This window comes from Periophthalmus magnuspinnatus, chromosome 2 (assembly GCF_009829125.3).
Source record: "Periophthalmus magnuspinnatus isolate fPerMag1 chromosome 2, fPerMag1.2.pri, whole genome shotgun sequence".
Taxonomy (NCBI): Eukaryota; Metazoa; Chordata; class Actinopteri; order Gobiiformes; family Gobiidae; genus Periophthalmus; species Periophthalmus magnuspinnatus.
The window spans coordinates 15,691,347-15,713,811 of NC_047127.1; the positions used below are offsets into that span (position 1 = coordinate 15,691,347).

At 44.8% G+C, this 22,465-nt stretch overlaps 1 protein-coding gene across 1 annotated transcript; it reads right to left on the reverse strand.

Moving 5' to 3' along the window:
- Positions 1-2,223: 2,223 nt before the first annotated feature.
- LOC117381886 (formin-like protein 2) lies at positions 2,224-22,424 on the reverse strand. Its single transcript, XM_033978931.2, has 28 exons — positions 21,824-22,424; positions 20,927-21,010; positions 20,591-20,671; positions 19,952-20,028; positions 19,765-19,848; positions 18,888-19,031; positions 17,230-17,356; positions 16,939-17,015; positions 16,581-16,674; positions 16,366-16,440; positions 15,575-15,685; positions 14,598-14,747; positions 13,823-13,924; positions 13,511-13,689; positions 13,170-13,261; positions 12,602-12,802; positions 12,453-12,473; positions 12,222-12,346; positions 10,830-11,029; positions 10,250-10,484; positions 8,461-8,529; positions 8,183-8,263; positions 7,341-7,470; positions 6,995-7,155; positions 6,324-6,425; positions 6,031-6,132; positions 5,094-5,214; positions 2,224-2,425 (listed from the first exon to the last, which is right to left on the reverse strand). The coding sequence occupies exons 1-28, from the start codon at positions 21,938-21,940 to the stop codon at positions 2,340-2,342; spliced, it is 3,228 nt and encodes a 1,075-aa protein (XP_033834822.1). The 5' UTR covers positions 21,941-22,424; the 3' UTR covers positions 2,224-2,339.
- Between the last annotated feature and the right edge of the window lie 41 nt (positions 22,425-22,465).

Below are 22,465 nucleotides of genomic sequence, written 5' to 3' on the forward strand. Positions count from 1 at the left end.
TTTGTTGAAGTTTTTGTGAGTGTCATATGAGACTCCTCCCACTCAGCTGCAGTGAATCAAAAAACAAAAATTATACCAACATTTTGAAACCTTGAGCACAAAGCTGAGATTTGAACCAGCAACTTCAACACTGCATCTGCACACATCCAGACTTACACACCATTGTATTAATAATGAACATTCTTCAGAGACAGAAGTGGGATTTGACCCTACAACCTCAGATCAGGAGTGGTCCAAGAGACCCAGTTGTACAAGTTCACCCCTGCGCCACACAGTCACAGGTTTGAGTTACAGTAGCTGGTTAGATTTGGGAGTATTCCATGAAATGAGAATAAGACAAATCTTGGTGTAAAACCAGAACTAACCCAGGACAAAACCAAAGAGTCCAGGCCTGTTTGCTCCTTAGGTAAGGCCAGGACTAGACCTGGAATAAACTGGCTCTAAACCAGGACTAAAGCAGGATTAGAGCAGTACAAAACCAGGCCTATCTGCTCCTAGGATATTACCAGGATTAAACCAGAGAGTCCAGACCTGTCTGGGGTAAAACCAGGATTTGGGGGTATTTCATGAAGCGAGGCCCTGTCTTAAACCTCTGCACCTCTGAGCCATAGAGCTGTTCCTTAGAGAGAATTACCTATACAGATATACGAGTCTTATTATAACATGAGCGTAAAACCAAACTGAAATACCCCAAACCTCCACATGTTTCATGGTCCTGTCTCAGTTTAAACATGAAAAGTTAAAACAAAAATGAAATGTTATGTCATTTAATTTCATTTACAAAATTGGACCTGATCAAATCAGAAATATGATGCATTCTTTCAGTGGGAATCACTGTTATGTCATTTCAAATTATTTTACTAAAACCTTGAATAAATAATTCTAAGTGAGTTCAGGTCTGTCACATGTCTCTGAGCTCACAGCTGATTGATCTATGTAATTTTTTCTTTAAACCAGATCTGCCTGTAGAGTCTGGTGCCAAACCTTTTTTCAGTGACACAAATCTCTGAGTTTGTTCAAACTAAACCTGAACTTAGCCCAGGCTGTGAGCTGAAAGGACAGAGGAGGCACTAAGGATCCTTTGTGCTTTATTTACACCAGAATCAGAATCACAACAAACAAACAGCATCAGTGACAACTACAGGCTACAAAAGGCTGTACAGGGGTCAGGGGTCAGAGGGGTCAGAGATCAGGAGAGGCAAGAGGCTGTCATTGCCCAATTTAGCACCAGGTCCGATTTGTCCATTTTAACTGTAACGTGTTGAACTGTTTTAAGCATGTTTATCCCATGTTCTGTGGCTGTAGTCATGTGTGTCTCAGCTTAAATGGATTCATATCAAAGTTTGAGTTTATTCTTAGAAACAGAAACAAAAACAATGGCATTTGAGCAAAATCATCAAAGTTCTCTGTTTTACTGTCTCTGTTTTAAATCAGACTCTCTCAGCTCTGCTCTGTTTAAATACAGAATTTTCACAGACACTGAGCGAGTATTTATCAGTAAAACACTATATGTTTAAGAGTCCATTTGATCCATCCGATCTCAAACTTGAGGTTTGCCAAAGTACTAAAGCAACTTCAGTGCTTGTATGTGAGCATGCTCAGTGTGAAAAACGTGACAAATTGAGCAGTGACAGAGGCATCAGAGGGGTCAAGGGGGTCAGAGGTCAGAAGAGAATGGGGTCAGAGTGTGCTTGGTCCTCGGGCTGCGTCACTCACACCCTCAGAGGACAGAGAGTCAATGGGAGCAGCCTAGTTCAACTCTGGGGGCGGAGCCAGGACACATCCTTGGACCAGTGTGCTTCAGATTAGGGTCAGAGGTCAAAGGTCAGAGGGGTTAGGGTCAGAGTGGTCAGCGGGAGGGGGTGTACACTGTAAAAAATAACCACATGGATGCTTCTGTCTCAGGAGGAGGAGTTGTTCATTTGAAGTGGTGGTCCTTCACCTTCCATTGGCAGATCGGTTCAAAGGGGCAGGGATGTGGGGTGTGCAGAGGGGTGGAGTCTGTAGCTGGGGCGGAGTCTCTTGAGCAGGTGAGGCTCAGGTGAAGTTCAGGAAGAAGCGATTGTCAGAAATGAAAAAGTCTGAAGATGGACTGGGTTTAGTCCTAGTTAAGTCCTGAAGGAGTCCAGACAAGACCGGGTCCAGATCTCCTTTTGTCCTGATGTAATCCTGGTTCAGTCCTGGCTTAGTCCTGATTTAGTCCTTGTTCAGTGGTTGTTTAGTCCTGTTTTAGTCCTGGTTCAGTTCTGGTTTAGTCTCTGAAACACTGATGTTTTGTCATAAATAAATCTAATACAAATGTTTAAAAAGTGCTGTCACTTGGGGTGGGCTCTGATTGGTCAGTGCTCATCCAGGTGGGCTGGCTCACAAAGGAAGCGTGAGCTGCGCTTGGCCGATCGCGCTGTGAACGGGACACTCTTCAGAGCTGGAGAAAAAAGTCAGATAAAAGTTTTCAGTTCAGCGGTTTGTTTAGTAGCAGTGCTGTGTGTATTTTTGATATGTTCATGTGCAGTTTCTCTGTGAGTTTGAATAGTTCTACTGTGATGAAGAAGTGTAAAGTGCAAAGACCACAGTAAACATCTCCACCCCCCCTCTCTTTTACCTGTGATGATGTCCTCGATCACTTTGTCGTTTCCCTCACACAATGTCCTGTCTCTCTCTCTTTTACCTGTGATAATGTCCTTGATCGCTCCATCCTTCCCCTCACACATGTCCGGTCTCTCTCTCTCTGTTTTACCTGTGATGATGTCCTCGATCTCTCCGTTCTGCCCTTCACACACATGCCCTGTCTCTCTCTCTCTCTGTTTTACCTGTGATGATGTCCTTGATCTCTCCGTTCTGCCCTTCACACACATTCCCTCTCTCTCTGTCTCTCTTTTACCTGTGATGATGTTCTCGATCGCTCCATCCTTCCCCTCACACATGTGCCCTCTCCCTCTCTCTCTTACCTGTGATGATGTCCTCGTTCTCTCCGTTCTGCCCTTCACACACGTGTCCTCTCTCTCTCTCTCTCTGTTTTTCTTGTGATGATGCCCTTGATCGCTCCATCCTTCCCCTCACACATGCCCTCTCTCTCTCTCTCTGTTTTACCTGTGATGATGTCCTCGATCTCTCCATTCTGCCCTTCACACACATGCCCTCTCTCTCTCTCTTTTACCTGTGATGATGTCCTCGATTGCTTTCATCCTTCCCCTCACACACATGTCCTCTCCCTCTCTCTCTCTCTCTCTGTTTTACCTGTGATGATGTCCTTGATCTCTCCATTCTGCCCTCCACACACATGCCCTCTCTCTCTCTCTTTTACCTGTGATGATGTCCTCGATCACTCCCATCCTTCCCCTCACACACGTGTCCTCTCCCTCTCTCTCTCTGTTTTACCTGTGATGATGTCCTTAATCGCTCCATCCTTCCCCTCACACATGCCCTCTCTCTCTCTCTGTTTTATCTGTGATGATGTCCTCGATCTCTCCATTCTGCCCTTCACACACATGCCCTCTCTCTCTCTCTTTTACCTGTGATGATGTCCTCGATCGCTTCCATCCTTCCCCTCACACACGTGTCCTCTCCCTCTCTCTCTGTTTTACCTGTGATGATGTCCTCGATCTCTCCATTCTGCCCTCCACACACATGCCCTCTCTCTCTCTTTTACCTGTGATGATGTCCTCGATCACTCCCATCCTTCCCCTCACACACGTGTCCTCTCCCTCTCTCTCTCTGTTTTACCTGTGATGATGTCCTTGATCGCTCCATCCTTCCCCTCACACATGCCCTCTCTCTCTCTCTCTGTTTTATCTGTGATGATGTCCTTGATCTCTCCATTCTGCCCTTCACACACATGCCCTCTCTGTCTCTCTCTCTCTATTTTACCTGTGATGATGTCCTCGATCTCTCCATTCTGCCCTTCACATACATGCCCTCTCTCTCTGTTTTACCTCTGATGATGTCCTCGATTGCTCCGATACTTCCCCTGACACACGTGTCCTCTCCCTCTCTGTTTTACCTGTGATGATGTCCTTGATATCTCCATCCTTCCCCTCACACACATGCCCTCTCTCTCTCTATTTTACCTGTGATAATGTCCTCGATCTCTCCATTCTGCCCTTCACACACATTCCCTCGCTCTCTCTGTTTTACCTGTGATGATGTCCTCGATCTCTGCATCCTTCCCCTCACACACATGCCCTCTCTCTCTCTGTTTTACCTGTGATGATGTCCTCGATCTCTCCATTCTGCCCTTCACATACATGCCCTCTCTCTCTGTTTTACCTGTGATGATGTCCTCGATCTCTCTGTTATGCCCTTCACACACATGCCCTCTCTCTCTCTCTCTCTCTTTTACCTGTGATGATGTCCTCGATCGCTCCATCCTTCCCCTCACACATGCCCTCTCTCTCTCTCTCTGTTTTACCTGTGATGATGTCCTCGATCTCTCCATTCTGCCCTTCACATACATGCCCTCTCTCTCTGTTTTACCTGTGATGATGTCCTCGATTGCTCCGATCCTTCCCGACACACGTGTCCTCTCCCTCTCTGTTTTACCTGTGATGATGTCCTTGATATCTCCATCCTTCCCCTCACACACATGCCCTCTCTCTCTCTATTTTACCTGTGATGATGTCCTCGATCTCTCCATTCTGCCCTTCACACACATTCCCTCGCTCTCTGTTTTACCTGTGATGATGTCCTCGATCTCTCCATCCTTCCCCTCACACACATGCCCTCTCTCTCTCTATTTTACCTGTGATGATGTCCTCAATCTCTCCGTTCTGCCCTTCACACACATTCCCTCTTTCTCTCTGTTTTACCTGTGATGATGTCCTCGATCTCTCCATTCTGCCCTTCACACACATGCCCTCTCTCTCTCTCTCTCTCTCTCTATTTTACCTGTGATGATGTCCTCGATCTCTCTGTTATGCCCTTCACACACATTCCCTCTCTCTTTCTCTCTCTTTCTCTGTTTTACCTTTGATGATGTCCTCGATCTCTCTGTTATGCCCTTCACACACATTCCCTCTCTCTCTGTTTTACCTGTGATGATGTCCTTGATCGCTCCGTCCTTCCCCTCACACACGTGTCCTCTCTCTCTCTTTTACCTGTGATGATGTCCTCGATCGCTCCATCCTTCCCCTCATACACGTGTCCTCTCTCTTTTCCTTGCTTTCGTCTCAGTTCTGTGATGAGTTCCTGTTGCTGACGTTTCCCTCGAGACGGAGACTGGACCCAAACAAACACAATACACAATGTTAAAGAGCAGGTAAGTATAAGACACATAGACTAGTATATGCCCATGGACCACTGAGGGATTACGCAGGGAATATACACAAAAGTACTATCATTTAATGTTGAGAAACACATTCTATTGTCCAAAGAATCTGAATTGGTATCGAGTATCCAGTATTTTCCTTAGTATCGAAAACGAGTTTGAAGTTTTTGTATCGTGACAACACTAGTAAAGTCTGAGGTTTTAAGGCAGCAACAATGAAAGTGTTCTGAAGTGTTCACACTGACACAGTGAGACATTTGAAAGTTTTTAGGTTAGAACAGCTCATTAGGTTTGTTTGTGTAGACGTGTAAGAGACACTTTGGCTCCATCTTGCGGTTATTTGTACCTCTGCAGAAGTGCCCCGTCCTCTTCTCTCTCCTCTCTCACTTCACTCTCTTTTCTCTCTCCTCTCGTTTCAATCTCTCTTCTTTCCTCTCTTTTCACTCTCTCTCCTCTCTTTTTACTCTCTCTTCTCTCTCCTCTTTTCATTCTCTCTCTCTCTCTCTCTCTCCTCTCCTCTCTTCTCTCTCTCCTCTCTCAGGGTTTACCATTCTTTTTTTTCATACCTGAAGAGGATTACGTTCTTTAAAAGCAGTTCAACATTGTGCTGTTTAGCTGTGGGGCTGAACCTCATCATGTCACAGATGTTTGCTTTTAAACTAATACAGAGTCACAAGAACAGACACCACGGCCCGGGTTCGCCCCAGAGGACATCTGGGCCTCATGTAGGTGACACCTGCTCTAGTACTATAGTCAGAGGTCAATACCTTAGTCTCTTGTTGTTCTTCCTGTAGAAGTTGTTGCTCCTCAAGTTTCTCCAGAAGCATCTGCTCCTGTCGACGCCGTGCCTCGTTCTCCTCCTCCGCCAACTGCAAAACAAACAAAACATTTATCAATATATCTGTATCCTGTATATCTATCTGTCTGTCTGTAGTAGCAATAGTAGTAGTAATAGCAGCAGAAGTAGTAGTAACAATACTAATAGTACTATATAGTATTAGTAGTAGCAGTAGTACTGTAGTAGTAATAATAACAGTACGATAGTATTAGTAATTCTGACCCTGTAGGCTTTGATGAATCTCACAAAAATGGGGAAAAACACAGACGGAGGCATCGTCTTTGAACTCTCCCCGAAAAACTTCACCACGTCCTCGAACGCATCCTGGAACAAAACCACAACTGTAATTTACAGCAAAACAAACACATCACACAACACAAAACACTGGGGCTACATTCTTTGGAGTCTTGTCATCTGGGTGAGTTCAGGGGGACTAGGGCCGTCAAAAGTATGGAAAATCAGATAGTAATCGATACTACGAATATCCTGTGTAAGTAGCCTGTGGTGTTCCACAAGGATCTGTGCTTGGTCCCCTGGCCGATTTTTCTTGTTTTGTCAGATTTTTCCTGTTGTTTGATTTTCCTGTTTGTTTTTGTGTGTAGGCAGCACGGTGGCTGAGTGGCAACACTCATGCCTCACAGCAAGAGGGTTTGGTTCGATCCCCGGGTCGCCCAGGCCTTTCTGTGTGGAGTTTTTCATGTTTCTCCCCGTGTCTGGATGGGTTTCCTCCGGGTACTCCGGTTTCCCCCATCAACCAAAACATGAACGCCCTTCGAGACAACTGTTGTTGTGATTTTGGGCGTTACAAAAATAAAATGAATTCAAAATGAATTGAATTGTTTCGGGGTGTGTTTCGGGATGAGGAGTTTTGGGTTTTGGGGTGAGTCTTATACCTGTGCGATCCGTGCGTCCTCCTGTAGCTTCTGGAGTCTGGTTTCGTTCCTGGAGATGAAGTCCTTCAGTGTGGAGTTGTGGCTGACGCTGAACTCTCTCCAGGTGAGTTCCATCCCTCTCTGCAGGTCCTTCACGTCCGACAGCACGTTCTCCAAGCTCACTGAAAACAGTTAGATGTCCTCCCATTAGTGGTGTACAGACTGTAGCATGTGGTGATGTCATACTCCCAGATGGGGTCAGATTTTCCAATTGATCCCATCCTCCAGTATCCCAGTGTGTCAGACGCCCTCCCTGGTTTCCCTCTGATTGGCCAGTTTCAATGCTCCAAGCACTCCAATTGGTTACCTGCGGCAGCCTTGTCCACGTAGTGCAGCTCATTGTAGAATGGCGCCACCATCGGGTACTTCTCCTGAACTATGTTTGAGATGTAGTGAAGCAGAGTCTGGGTCCGGTCTGTGGACTTGGTCTCCAACAACTGAGGGCAGACAGAGATTGAACCATGAATGAACCAGGACTGGACCAGGACTGGACCAAGACTGGACAGGACTGAACCGGGACTTAACCATACGGCAGACAATAGTATGCATATGAAGACTAGAGGATCTCCATGGTGAAGTGGACCAACTGTCTGAGCCGTGTTAATGGGGGATGTGAGTGTTTTCCTGCGACGTTCTACAGTTTGGCTGATACTGCACATCTCTCCAGCTCTCCTCTCTGCACTGTGGTGGGTTTGGCTGATCGCAGTAGCAATAAATGGTTTCTAATTTCCTCTTTATGGTAATATATAATGTATAAAGTGAATGTATTGTGAACAGCCTTGGAAATGATGGTGAAAAATGTACTTTTCTCTTTGGCACATTGCTCTTCATCACTAAGTAGCTGCTCATGGTCCCTGTTGTCATGTGCTGTGATTTCCCTTAAGTATTACTGTTCTTACTACTGCTGTTATTATTCTCCATATTTCTGCCACTATTCTGTATGTTTTCTCTCTATTCTGAAAAGCATGAAAAAAGAACCAAAAATTGGTTTAATTTGAGCTGGAGACATTACTAGGCCTATCCGCATAAAACAAAAACTGGCACAAAGTCCATCGTCTTCTCTGTTTGTACAAATATACAAAGGTCAAATGATTCTGTTCACAGTATTATAAAACTGTGGATCTTCTCTCAGGAGGAGGAGGGTCTTACCAGGTCCAGACTCTGCAGCTTGAAACCGTAGACTGCTCCTCGTTTACTGCTGTTCATGTAGTTCCCCAATGCCAGGATGATCTGAGAACAAGACCAGGGTTAGACCAGGACCAGGACTAGGACTAACCCAGAACCAAGACTAGACCTGGATTAAACCAGAACTAAACCAAAACCAGAACTAAACCAAAACCAGAACTAAACCAGAACTAGAATTAGACCAGAACTAGGGTTAGAGCAGATCTGAACCTGGACTAAACCAGGACTAGACCAAGACTCACCTCTAAGATCTTCTTGAGTTTCTGGGACGACTTGATGGAAACTGATGCCGCGATCATAGCGTGAAGTTGCTGCAAAGAGAAAATGTCAAGTCATAGTAGTAGCAGCAGTCGTAGTGGTAGTAGTCGTAGTAGTGACTGCAGTATAAAGTACAGTTATAGTAGAGGTACTGAAGTATCATTATAAATATATAAAGTGATTGGTGGTTGTTATGGGCTGATTCCACATCATGCAGCTCTGCTCCGCTGCACATTGCTGAATGGAAAGGTGCAGACCCTCGCTCACTTGATTTCATTTCATCTGTTCATGGCTGAACTACACAGGGCTGCGAGCGCCGAGGAGCCAAAGACGAGCATGCACAGAGAACACAAGTATAACTCTTTATACAAAGCAGGAGCAGATCACTGCTGTGTCACATGAGGCTGCTCATTAGCTCATGTCACATGAGTTACACATGTTTTTATTGGCCCCAAGTGTAAACAGGCTTTAAACTCTTAACAAGTCCAACAGGGTTTTCACATGGCATGTTTCAGTGACATAAAGTGAAAGTGAACAGTCCCCTGAGTTTATCTAACAGTAAAAACTTTTGCTGGAAATAATCTAATGAACAATAAGCCTGTGTGGAGTGTATTTACTGTGTAAACCCGGATGTAGTTCACCTTCTTTTTCCTGTTTGATTCTGAATTGTGGAAACTGAAAATAAAGCCAGAGACTGGCAGAGAAAAAATAGACTTAGGTGGCTGAATAGGTCTGTAATTTTGTTCAAGGACAGTGGAGTGGGAAGGGCAGTGGGCGGGGTGCATATGCGGGATGTGGAACGTCTCTCATTCACTACAACAGGTGTGCAATTATTACACAGTGCGCAGGACAGTGCAGCAGAGCTGCATGACGTGGAATCAGCCTGTGACTGTCATGTGGGCACGTCCTCTGGTTAAGCTGCCATTTACAGTGTAGTTGCAATACTTTATATAGTGTTATGTCCTATTGATTATTGTTGGGTAGTTACAGTCATATTAGGTATATATAGTTTTATGTTATAGTCTCATGTTGCGAAGTTGGTTAGTATTAGACATGTCAGTTATAGTAACAGTACTACCAGTGTTAATGAAAGGTCATGATGGACATCTTCAGGGTGCGGTGCTCGTTATTGTTCAGCCTTGTATGTTATAGTGTTGTATGTTGAAATGGTACACGGTGATTAGATCAATGAGGTATAAATAAGGGACTAGAGAGATCGTCGCCATAGTAACCTATAAGTTAAGAATGTCCCGTTGCAGCAGACATGTTGTACAAGTGTAGAATTCGGCTCAACAACTCAGACAAACTCATAATTTTTATATTTGTACTTTATCTAATGCCCATGTTCCACCAAACTCACGTTCTACCAAACTCATGTGAATTAATCTGTAAAAAAATTTTTTTTCATTTTTGGTCATAAATTCTTATTTTTAGGTGTGAAGGTGAACAGAATAATTCTCATTGGTGGATTCTGCATTGGACAGACCAGTGGAGTGCCTTAAGTGAATCTTCATTTTCAGTCAGAGACACATGTCCTGACAGAGATATCTAGTCCTGAATTACACACACAAATACACCTTTATATGTCCATTTAAACATTTTAATTAGTGACTTTTCAGGGCCTGTTATTATTATTTTACATCAGAATTTTACTCTTGTTCAACTCACAAAGTGACTGCTGCATTTACCACGGCAACAGAACCCACGATCTCTCTAGGCCTTATAATATAACTGGGTTAGATTGTGATATGTTAGTTTTAGTGATAGTATTACCGGTGTTAGCATGTGCACGTTGTCTGCAAAGTTTCCCATAAAAGTCATGATGGACATCTTCTGGCTGAGGCGCTCGATGCGACTAAACTGGAGCATGAATCGATCTTCGTGGCTCAGGTTCTCCAGAGGTTTTCTGTCCCTCTCATACTGACGCAGAACCTTCACCTCTGCTTCTGTAGGGAGGAACCGCATCAGGCACTCCACAAAGTCCACACGCACAGTGCGCAGGTCCAGCCTATACACAGACAAGATACAGGAGACAGTTAAACCACTTTGACAGGGACACGCAGGGAGTACATGTGATCAGGAGGGTTTCATGGGTTTCTGCTTCTCATTATAGGCGCCATTTTGAAGACTATTCACCATTCAAAAGACAGAATATTTTATCTTGAACAGGAAAAATAGTAAAAGGTTATACGAGATGAGCCCTGAGCCTGACGGACAAAACCCAGGGTTAACGTAACGGATCATCTGAAGATGCCCTGGGGCAGAGGGACACAGAAGTGGCTGCCTCTGATCTCCATCATCTCACTCACACACAGGAGGAGTGTATTGCTCATTGACCGGAGATCATACTCACATCTGTATGGCTCTGCAGATGGCGTCCCCGCTCTGCCCCGCCTTCCTCAGCGTGATAGCCAGGTTCTTAGCGCGGTTGGCTTCGAGCAGAGACACTTTGGAGACGTTCTGAGGGACCTTCTGTCTGGACAGAGTCAAATCCACCGCTGGGCCCTGAGCTTTGGTCTTAAACAGCTCCTCAAACTGCTCCATGTTCAGCTCCTGCATAGATTGAGCATGTTAAGAAATATAAACATAAGAAATACTTCAGCTCCTGCACACATGGATTTAACACGTGTCAGTATGGACATATTAACATGGTCTGCAAACATACACCACACATTATACACCTTGTACACATATGTAAACAGCTCCTCAAACTGCTCCATGTAAACTCAAACCTAAGCCTGCCGTTATAATTACTATATCCACTTATCGTTCAATACATAACAGATGGAACAATCATTATTTGGGGGTCAATATTTTTAGCATGGTACTTTTTCTTTGTACTCGTGGGAAATATTTGGTTATTTTCCTGTACTACGAAGATATTTGGGCTGTAGAAGGTTGAATTATGAACTCAATATATACCAAACTCACTACTAAAGTGCTGTATTGTGTTGTTTATTTATTACAGTTCATATTTTGGAACAATATTGTACATTTACAACATTGAGGGATCATTTTTCTTAATGGTTTGGTTTCAATATTATCGATTATTAACTTCAAAATATGTTATTGTGACAGGCCTACTCAAACCAAGTCAGAATAAGAAAAATATATGAATCTGTCAAATGCACTTAACTATTCCTTTTACCGGCCAATCACAGCAGACTGTCTGGACCCAATGATACAGCAATATTTAAACGTTGTGTGACTCAGTTGAATAAGTGTTAATGAGATGTGCATATTTTTCATCACACTTTTAAACATTAAAAATTGCTTTAATCAACTGTTAACAGCCTGTATCTCTATGTGTTCAGTCTTTTGTGGAGCTATTATTGTGAAACAGACCTGAAACAAGGCTAAAAATCACCTCTTTATGATGTAAAAATGCAGCTCAGGAACAAGCCCAAAAAAACACTACCCATGACTCTAAAAATTTACAAGAGACTTTCCAAAAAAGAAGTCCAAAGTCGCTATAAAGACGTAGACTTGGAAAATAGACTGGACACTGACTCTGGTACAGGGGCGGGGTTATGTGGCTAGGGGAGGGGTTAAAGGAGGGGGAGCGATTACCTGAGAAAGGGGAGGAGTTAGAGGAGGGCAAGGAGTTAGGTGGTAGGAGGAGTTACCTAGAGAGGGGGAGGTGGTGGGACGAGTTACATGACAAGGGGGAGGAGTTAGATGAGGAGTTACCTGATAAGGGGGAGGAGATAGATAGGAGGGGGAGGAGTAAGGTGGGAGAAATTACCTGGAGGATGGACTCGTCGTCGATGTCGTTGAAAACCGTTCCGTTGATCTGACTCGGCTTCAGGGCGACCCAGTTAAGAACAGGCATCCGGAACTTTGTCTGGATAGGCTTCTTTATCTTCACCGCTGCAACAAAAAAACAGTCAGATGCCCTCCCTGTGTGTCAGATGCCCTTCCTTGAGCCTGTGTGTCAGATGCCCTCCCATACTCCCGTATTAAAGTGTGAACTTACAGAATAACTTGAGAGGTCCCTCTGCAAAAAAAAAACATAAGATTAGAAGAAAAAGATTAGGATTCTGGACCAGGACTAAACCGAGACTAAGCCCAGACCAAACCAGGACTAAACTAGGACCAAACCAGGTCTGAAGCATGTTTAAGTACCTGCGAGTCCAGAACTGAAGATGACCGTTGGCGCTCCTGTCCCGGGGAGAGGCGGGGCTACAGGTGGGGGGGGTGGGGGCATAGGGACATGGCTTGAGAGCTCACTTGTTCTGCAGGGCGGAGGGGGCGGAGCCGGGGGAAGTGTCTGGGAAGTGGGAGGTGGAGGAGGTGCTGGAGGGGGTGGATATGGGCCGTTTGACACTAACACACAGAGAGAGAGACAGAGAGAGACAGAGAGAGAGAGAGAGATACGTTTAGACGCTTAAACAGGGAGGAAAGTATTTAGTACTTTTAAGGTCATCTGAAAGGTTTCATGTTTTTCTAGTTATGCTTTGGTGGGGTAGTATCTGTGCTAAATATTTATTATAGTTTACATCAGTTAAGTGACAGTGATCGTTGAATAAGCCTGGACTGGACAGAATTAACAGAACAGATTTTGATTTTTCACTTGTCTGTGAATCCTTTGAATTTTAAAGACATGGACGTTCTGATTGGTTAGACTCAGACTGGTTTAAGCATTCCGATCAATCAAGCTCGCAGTTAAAGCGTTCTGATTGGTTGAACTCACCGCAGCCAGGTCCGGGGGGCGGGGGCGGAGGAGGTGGAGGGGGAGGCATCATCTCTGCCGCACCCAGACTGTGATAAGCCACGGTCTCAGGACTAAACACAGACAAACCCGGTTATAGACCTGGACTAAAGGACTCAACCCGGACTAAAGCAGGACTAAACCAGGACTACACCAGGACTAAAGCAGGAGTGAACCAAGAGTATGGCGAGACTCTAAGAGGACTAAACAGGACTACGCCAGGACTAAAGCAGGAGTGAACCAAGAGTATGGCGAGACTCTAAGAGAACTAAACAGGACTACACCAGGACTAAACCTAGTGTAACCCCACAGGAGTACTTCACCTGGGCGAAAGGTGTGGAGGGGGCGACTCAGACACGCCCCCATCTCCTTCTCCCCTCTGATTGGCCGGGCTCTGGTCACTTTGGCGTTCGAGGCGGCTCTGGCGGCGAATTGTCTGGTCCTTTTCTTTAACAATGCGCCTCAAAGTGTGGACCTGCGAGTTAGCGTTAGCATAGCCCTCCTGCAACAGACCAGAGACCAGGTTAGGCCAGGACTAAACCAGCTCTAAACCAGGACTGAACCAGGACTAAACCAGGTCTAAACCAAGTCTAAACCAGGACTAAACCAGGTCTATGTGAGTATTATTAACTGACCCTGATCTGCTCAAGTTCTTTGTTGGTCTGCATCAGCTGTTTCTCCAGCTCCACGATCTTCAACATGGCCTCGTTCTCCACATCCAGAACACGCTCTGACATCTGTAACAGAGAGCACACGCTAAGAAAACACACTAAGAGAACACACTAAAAGAACATAAGATTAGTAGTGGCAGCAGGCCACTCAGGCCTGGTCTCGATCTCCCCGCCCAGAACCAGCACAAAGAGGACTCTGCCAAGATCTAACTTCACGAACGGGATCTGCGCTACAGTCTGGATTCCTGGACTTCAGAACCAGATCAGTCATCTTGCAAGCCGTCTATTTGATTAAGTCATCCGGACCGTAATCCACTGCACTCTAATCTGGCGATTTTCCATTTTAAAAAGCATAACACAAACAATAGTGAACTAGAAAACAAGCTTATGCCTGCTGAACTAAAATAGGTGTTTAAACTGCATTTAGATTCAACTGACTCTAAACGTACATTGCATATATAAAGGGAAAATACGTTTCAGTTAAGAATAGTTTTTCTGTGCACTTTCGTGATCATTTCAAATGTTTCATAAATGCTTGTGTGTATTCAGTGAGGGGGTAGTAGTAATAGTAGTAGTATTTCTGTTGTTACCATGTTGAGGCTGTCCTCCTGGTCCTCTCTGAGCTACTGTAATTTATGCTAATGTGTTTGTCCAGTCAGGGGTAGTTATAGTAGTAGTAGTAGTAGTAGTAGTAGTAGTAGTAGTAGTAGTAGTATAGCTAGTATTGCAGTATTAGTACCGTGTTGAGGTTCTCCTCCAGCTCCTCCACTCTCTCCAGAGCCGCAGTCTTGGTCTCTGCATCCTCCAGAAGAGTCCCCACATCAAACACATTATCCAGATACGCCTGGATTTGAACCTGCAACCTGTCGCTCTCCGTGTGCTTCAGCCTCTGCGCAACAAACACAAACACACAAACATAGGGATTTGAACCCGCAACCTTCAGCTCTGATTAACAGACTTAACACATTAACACAGAATTGTCACTGTGAATACTGATTTGCCAAAAGGGTTTGTAAGAGATGAAAGCTAAGTTTAAACACTTCCTCCTTTCACCATTTGGAAATCAGGGATCACAGACTTAACCAAAATTAAATCTGGATTAAATTTGGATTGAACCAGGACTAAACCAGGTCTAAACAAGGACTGAGCCAGGACTAAACCAGGACTAAACCAGGATTGAACCAGGACTGAGCCAGGACTAAACCAGGACTAAACCAGGACTAAACAAGGACTGAACCAGGACTAAACCAGGACTGAACCAGGACTAACCCAGGTCTAAACAAGAGCTGAACCAGGACTAAACCAGGACTGAACCAGGACTAAACCAGGACTGAACCAGGACTAAACCAGGTCTAAACAAAGACTGAACCAGGACTAAACCAGGACTGAACCAGGACTATACCAGGACTAAACAAGGACTGAACCAGGACTAAACCAGGACTGAACCAGGACTAAACCAGGTCTAAACAAGAGCTGAACCAGGACTAAACCAGGACTAAACCAGGTATAAACAAGGACTGAACCAGGACTAAACCAGGTCTAAACAAGGACTGAACCAGGACTAAACTAGGACTAAACCAGGACTAAACCAGCTCTAAACAAGGACTGAACCAGGACTAAACCAGGTCCAAACAAGGACTGAACCGGGACTAAACCTGGTCTAAACAAGGACTGAACGAGGGCTGAACAAGCACCAAACCAGGACTTAAGACATACCTCCAGGTGCTCCTCGAGACACAGTTTGGTGAAGTCATACTGAAGGTGGACTCTGAAGTTCATGTCCTCCACAGAATGAACCACAATGTTTATGAACTGCATGCACGCCACCTACAGGTCAGAAAATATCATCTCAAATCCCTCTGCATTTGACCCATCTTTCAGTGTTTCTGTTTTAAATCTGGATTTGACCCATCCTTCAGTGTCTGTTTTGGGTTGAAGATCAGACATAAAATGGCAGCTATATTGCAACCACAGACATGTATATGCATAAATAAGTGTGAAGTCACCCACAGTGTTCGGCTCCAAATGAAGCTCATCAAGGTCAATCTGGAGCCCAGTTCCACACTTAAAACCATATCAGTATCACAGCAACCAAAGAGCGAATCAGGAGTGAGGCTTTTGAAAGTCCCCGCCCAAATAGCTAGCCAGGCAGGGAGAGGGAGCTTAGCAATGCAGACAATCAAACCTGCTGCTAACAGTAGTGGGAGTGACCTCTGGGAAAGCAGGCATCTGAAAGGCCTGTTATTAATGTTTATATGTAGATTTGGGAACAAAATAGTGAAATAAAAACACCAGGATCATGTAGAGTGGGGTTTAACGAACAATTTATGGTAAAAATGACGAGCCTGACAGCAGCAGTTACAGAGAGAGGTGACGTTTTTTCAATAGAAAGTGAAATGGAGCCAAATCACGTCCATTCTCACTTCCTGTTTGGAACATGGCGGCTAGCAGGATAGACATGTCCACAGATACGTACAGGATATGATTGTAACATAAAGGCTCTGTACCAGGAAGTCAATGTTGTCGTCCTCATTCTTGAAATGTTCCATCAGTTTCTCAAAGCGCATGGACTCAGAGCACACCTGGAACACACAAGAACAAGTGAGAACTCATGAGAACACAGTAGAACACAGTGACACGTGTGAGGAGGCTTAAGCATTAGGGCAAATATATTTATGTCATTATTATGTTTAAAACAGAATTGAAAAAAAAAGATTCTGACAGTTTTGAAGTTGTCGAAGGCTGACAGGATGATCTCATGTCCCCCTCTGACCAGACACACAGCGGCCAGAAGCTCCAGCACAAGAGCCTTAGTCCTGAAACGGATATACAGCAGAGAAATGGTTAAACACGACGTACATATACACACACACACAAACACACACACAGGCAAACAGGCGAGCTCCAGCACTAGAGCTTTGGACCTACAACAAGGTATATAGTACAGTTCTTACCGTGCTTTTTTGTTGTTCAATAGTGTTATGTGTTTGTTTTTATATAAGAGTGCAGTACATTGTAGAGGTAGCAGTATTACTAGTAGCATTTGTTGTAGTAGTATTGGTAGTATAGTACATTCTCACCGTGGGTTCCTGTTGTTGAGGCTCAGAGCGATTTCGTTGACAGCGTGAGGATGTGACATCACCATGTTGAATCCGTACTGGCCAATCAGAACACAGCACATTTAGACTCAAGTAAACACCAAAACTGTCCATCAAAAAACAGACCAGGACCAGACCTGGACCAAACCAGACCAGGACCAGCTACCAGGACTGGTCAGTTTGATGGTGCACATGATGCAGATGTGGGTTATAGTTAGGTGTTACATGTTTGGATTAGGGTCAGGTGTAGGGGTCAGGGTCCGACGTCAGTACCTGGTAGTTCATGATGGCACGGAGACACATGATGCAGACGTGAACATCGTCTTTTTTACAAACGAGCCTGGAGTTCTTCAGAGTCCTGCGACTCGGGAGAGTGTTTGAACGAGTGACCAGAGCAGAGCTGAAACAGAGGAGAGAGGAGAAGATCATATGTATGCTGCACAGAGAGAGAGAGAGAGAGAGACAGAGAGAGAGAAAGAGAGAGAGAGAAAGGGAGAGAGAGAGAGAGAGAGAGAGAGAGACCAGAGCAGAGCTGAAACAGAGGAGAGAGGAGAGGGTCATATGTATGCTGCACAGAGACATACAGAGAGAGAGAGAGAGAGAGAAAGAGAGAGAGAATGAGTGAGAGAAAGACAGAGAGAGAGAGAAAGACAGAGAGAGAGAGAGAGAGAGAGAGAGAGAGAGAGACCAGAGCAGAGCTGAAACAGAGGGGGAGGAGAGGGTCATATGCATGCTGCACAGAGACACAGAGAGAGAGAGAGAGAAAGAGAGAGAGAATGAGTGAGAGAAAGACAGAGAGAGAGAGAGAAAGACAGAGAGAGAGAAAGACAGAAAGAAAGAGAGAGAGAGAGACCAGAGCAGAGCTGAAACAGAGGGGGAGGAGAGGGTCATATGTATGCTGCACAGAGAGAGAGAGAGATAGTGAGAGAAAGAAAGACAGAGAGAGAGAGAGAGAGAGAGACAGAGAGAGTGAGAGCGAAAGGCAGAGAAAGAGAGACAGAGACAGAAAGAGAGAGAGAGAAAGACTGCGAGAGAGAGAAAGACTGAGAGAGAGAGAGAGAGAGAGAGAGAGAGAGAGAGTGAGAGAGAGAAAGACAGAGAGAGGGGGAGAGAGAGAGAGAGAGAGAGAGAGAGAGAGGCCAGAGCAGAGCTGAAACAGAGGAGAGAGGAGAGGGTCATATGTATGCTGCACAAAGACAGAGAGAGAGAGAAACAGAGAGACAGAGAGAGTGAGAGCGAAAGGAAGAGAAAGAGAGACAGAGACAGAAAGAGAGAGAGAGAGAAAGACAGAGAGAGAGAGAGAAAGACAGAGAGAGAGAGACAGAGAGTGAGAGAGAGGGAGAGAGAGAGAGAGAGACTGAGAATGAGAGAGAGAGGGAGAGACCAGAGCAGAGCTGAAAGAAGAGAGGAGAGAAAGTGAGAGTCATATGTATTCTGTACAGGGAGATATGTATGTCACAAAGAGAGGGACAGTGACAAAATCAGAGCTGAAAAAGAGAAGAGAGAGTCACATGTAAGCAGAACTGAGAGAGGGAGTGAAAGAGCGTGAAGGAGGAGGGAGGAGAGAGATGACACACGTCTGTGCCACAGGTTGCCATGTAAACCAGTTGACTTTCTCCATGTACTCCGCACAGGTGGAACACAAGTAGAAAATGATTTTGGCAGACAGAGCCACAGCTGCCCTGGGCACATTGACAGAGACATGGCTGCTTTTCTGCACCTACAACCTCTGTCACCACCACACACCTTTGAGGAGGGGGTATGGGAGTATTTGCATTAGTAGTTATAGTAGTAGTCACAGAATAAGTAGCAGTAGTAGCAGTAGTATTAACAGTAGTAGTAGTACCTTATAGACAGTCCTTGTGCTCTCAGGGTGTTGGAGGAGGGCGAGTGTATAACAGTAGTACTAGTTTTTGTAGTAGTTTTAGTACCTTATAGACAGTCGCTGGGCCCTTGGGGCGGTGGAGGAAGGTGAGGGGAGGCTGCACTCTCCATGAAGATCTTCTATAGATCTGCTCCAGGGAGAATCTATGGATGAAACCTCACTGCCCCCGTCTGAAGACTCTCCATCAAACCTTTAAATGAGACAAGAAATGTTCCACACTGGCCTTTATCTGAAGACTCTCCATCAAATCTTTGAAAGATACAAAAAAAAATGTTCCACACTATTCCTTTATCTCTGCCTCTGTAACTGCTGCAGCTGCACTTGCATTATCTGCATTACACTGCATTATCGTTCCCGTCCCAGAAACCCAAAGTCCACAGAGCTTGAGTGAGTTAGCCCTGTGGCCCTCACTGCTGTTGTGATTATGGTTAGGGAGCTCAACATTCCTGCCCGCTCTGCCTCTGGAAGTAAGTTTTTCATTCATTTTTTCCCATTTTGAAAAATTCAAATATTAATAGTTCAAAGGCATCACAGAAGCTAATCAGCTATGTGCTAGCTAAAATCCATAACACTTGTTTTAAGTCCAAAAAGATTCATAAAGATTTATGAAGATTCAGAAACAGATTTTAAATTAAATTATAGGTCTCGTGGTCATTAGTTAGCACACAGCTGATTAGCTCTGAGCTTTTACACTTTTAATATACATTTCTTTCTGAAAGTCTATGGAAAAATTCATGAGAAATTTCCTTCTGGAACCAGGGGCCGGTCACTGTTGAGCTCCATAGAACAATGATGTCACAGGGACGTTTTTGTAGAGCTCTCCTCCACATCAGTGTGTGTGCAGACAGAACTCTTCAACTTCGAGTCAAGCTTGAACAGCTGACTTTTATAGAATTTGAAGTATAAGTAATAGTAGTACTTACGTGACTGCGTACTGAGCAAAGGACAGATACTCCACTAGAACATCCAGACCTCTGTTCTCTTCATTTAGGAACTCACGCACCCAACTGTGGAACATTTGAACAGTATTATGATTATATAAGAATATGAGCAGTTCAAACCTGGTTTAGTCCTGGTTCAGTCCTGGTTTAGTCCTGGTTCAGTTCTTACCCGATGTGGTTGGTTCTCAGTGATATCTCCAGCTCTCTCAGGGTTTGGGTCGACTCCTGAACTCTCCTCCGAAATTTCTGGCAAAATATTTTTTTTAAATGAAAAAAAAAAACCACACATATTTGATCTTGAGTTAGGACAGTTTCTATGGAAATTGGACATGGGCAGCACAATATTGCACAGAAAGTAAAAAAATATTGCACTAATATCGCTATTTCAGCACATAAAGTCCATACTGGATTTTGTCCCATGTATTTGAGAAAAATGCGCTCTGCCGCAACGCAGATATACTGTATAAACAGTTCTTGTGGTCAAAATAAGTCCACTGTGTACTGTCTGCAGCTAATTATAAAGTGTTTTATTGTCAGAAAATCAGGAAGTGAGCATTAGCATGTTAGTTGTTGTTTATTTTGCAGTAACGGTCTCTGAGAATTGTGAAAAGTGCTTATGAACTCATCGTGGTGAATAATTAGGATCCTTTGAATACATAAGGTAAGTGAGGAATAACTTTGGACCACTGAAAACTGTTTTTTCACCTTTTTAAGAATTTAAAAATCAAGTGCAGAGACTTTAATGGTAATATTGCCATCATTTCCAAAATTGCACAGTGCTCTGCACAGCTCTGACATAGGAACTGACCTTTCGAGTGACTGCTGGATCCAGGAACCCTCTGAGCTTCTGAATGTATGTGTGAGGAGGGTTCTTCACCTGGAACCGCTCCTGTGGAGAAAGACCTGATTTAGACCTGGTCTAGACCTAATATAGTGATGCTTTAGTACTGGTTCAGTCCTGGATTAGTATGGTTCAGTCCTGGTTCAGTCCTGGTTCAGTCCTGGTTTAGTCGATTCAGTCCTGGTTCAGTCCTGATTTAGACTTAGTTTAGTCGATTCAGTCCTGGTTCAGTCCTGATTTAGTCTCTTCTAGTCCTAGATTAGTCCTGGTTTAGTCCTGGTCTAAACCTGGTTGAGTTCTGACCTGGTCACAGATGAGTTCCCACTTCTTCTCATTGTCGTAGGATCGGAGCAGGCGCACTTTGTCCGGAGGCAGGTTCATGGAGTTCTGAAACACGGACTTAGAGTGAGTCAGGCTCAAGATAAACAGAGTTATGGTTAGACCATGGTCAGGTGTCAGGGGTTAGATCAGGTTCAATCTCTGAGAAGTAATGACAAACTGTTGTCTGTAAAAGTTAAAATAATTTTTGTTTGGTATTCCGTTCTTAAAGTTTAATTGTCTCTCTGTGTCTCTCTATAGACCAGTGTTTCTCAGCTGCTCCAGCTGCAGCTGGGGCTCTTCAGTTTGTTACAGTTCATTTGGTCCACTTTTCTGTCTTCCTTTGGATAATTTCTCTTTAAACTACAGTGGAAATGATGTAGTCCACTTTTAGACTAATAGTCCTGTTGTAGACCTGGTTTAGACCTGTAAAAGTCTTGGTTTAGACCTGGTTCAGACCTGTTATAGACTTGGTCTCCTGTGTTGTGTGTTGCGTTAGACTCCTGTGTTGTGTGTTGGGTTAAACTCCTGTTTTATGTGTTGGGTTGTGGGTTAGGCTCCTGTGTTGTGTGTTGCGTTAGACTCCTGTGTTGTGTGTTGAATTAGACTCCTGTGTTGTGTGTTGAATTAGACTCCTGTGTTGTGTGTTGGGTTGTGGGTTAGACTCCTGTGTGGTGTGTTGAATTAGACTCCTGTGTTGTGTGTTGGTTGTGGGTTAGACTCCTGTGTTGTGTGTTGAATTAGACTCCTGTGTTGTGTGTTGAATTAGACTCCTGTGTTGTGTGTTGGGTTGTGGGTTAGACTCCTGTGTGGTGTGTTGAATTAGACTCCTGTGTTGTGTGTTGGTTGTGGGTTAGACTCCTGTGTTGGGACTGTACTCACCAGTGCGATGGAGAAGCGTTCCTCCAGCTCGGCCGGGTCTGGCATGGGCAGCTTCACCGGAGCAGCTCTGGACCTGATCACAGCCAGCTGGCTCTCCATGCTCTCTGCGTTCCCCATGATCTTCAAAAGGACCTGGTTTAGTCTTCTTTTGGACCTAGTTTAGTTCTGGTGTAGACCTGACTTAGTCTCGCCTCTCTCTAAAGCTCAGAGCTCCTCCTCTGTCTGTCTGTTGTAGTGAACACAAAAGAGAATCTAACACAGACTGGGCCAGGTCTGGACTCTTCCCATCGCAGAGCCCAGTCCTGGATTAACCTGGACTAGTCCAGACTATCCCTGGACTAAACCCGGACTCTGGACTCACCCAGATAGGACCTGAGTCTAACCCAGACTACTCCTCAGATTCAGTCTTGTTGTCTATTGCACACATGCTAGCGGTGCCACAGACGTGCTAAGCTCCAGCCGTCTTCTGACTGGCTCTGTGGTTCTAGTCCCTCCAGAGCCCAGGTACAGACAGGTGCAGGCAGATGCGGACAGGTGCAGGTCTTTGTGCTCAGATCAAGGATATCTCCTGGTCATTAGCGCGTCTCCAGCTCCGCTCCGCGCACTGTGCTTAGCACCGCGGGAACACACCCACCAGACCCC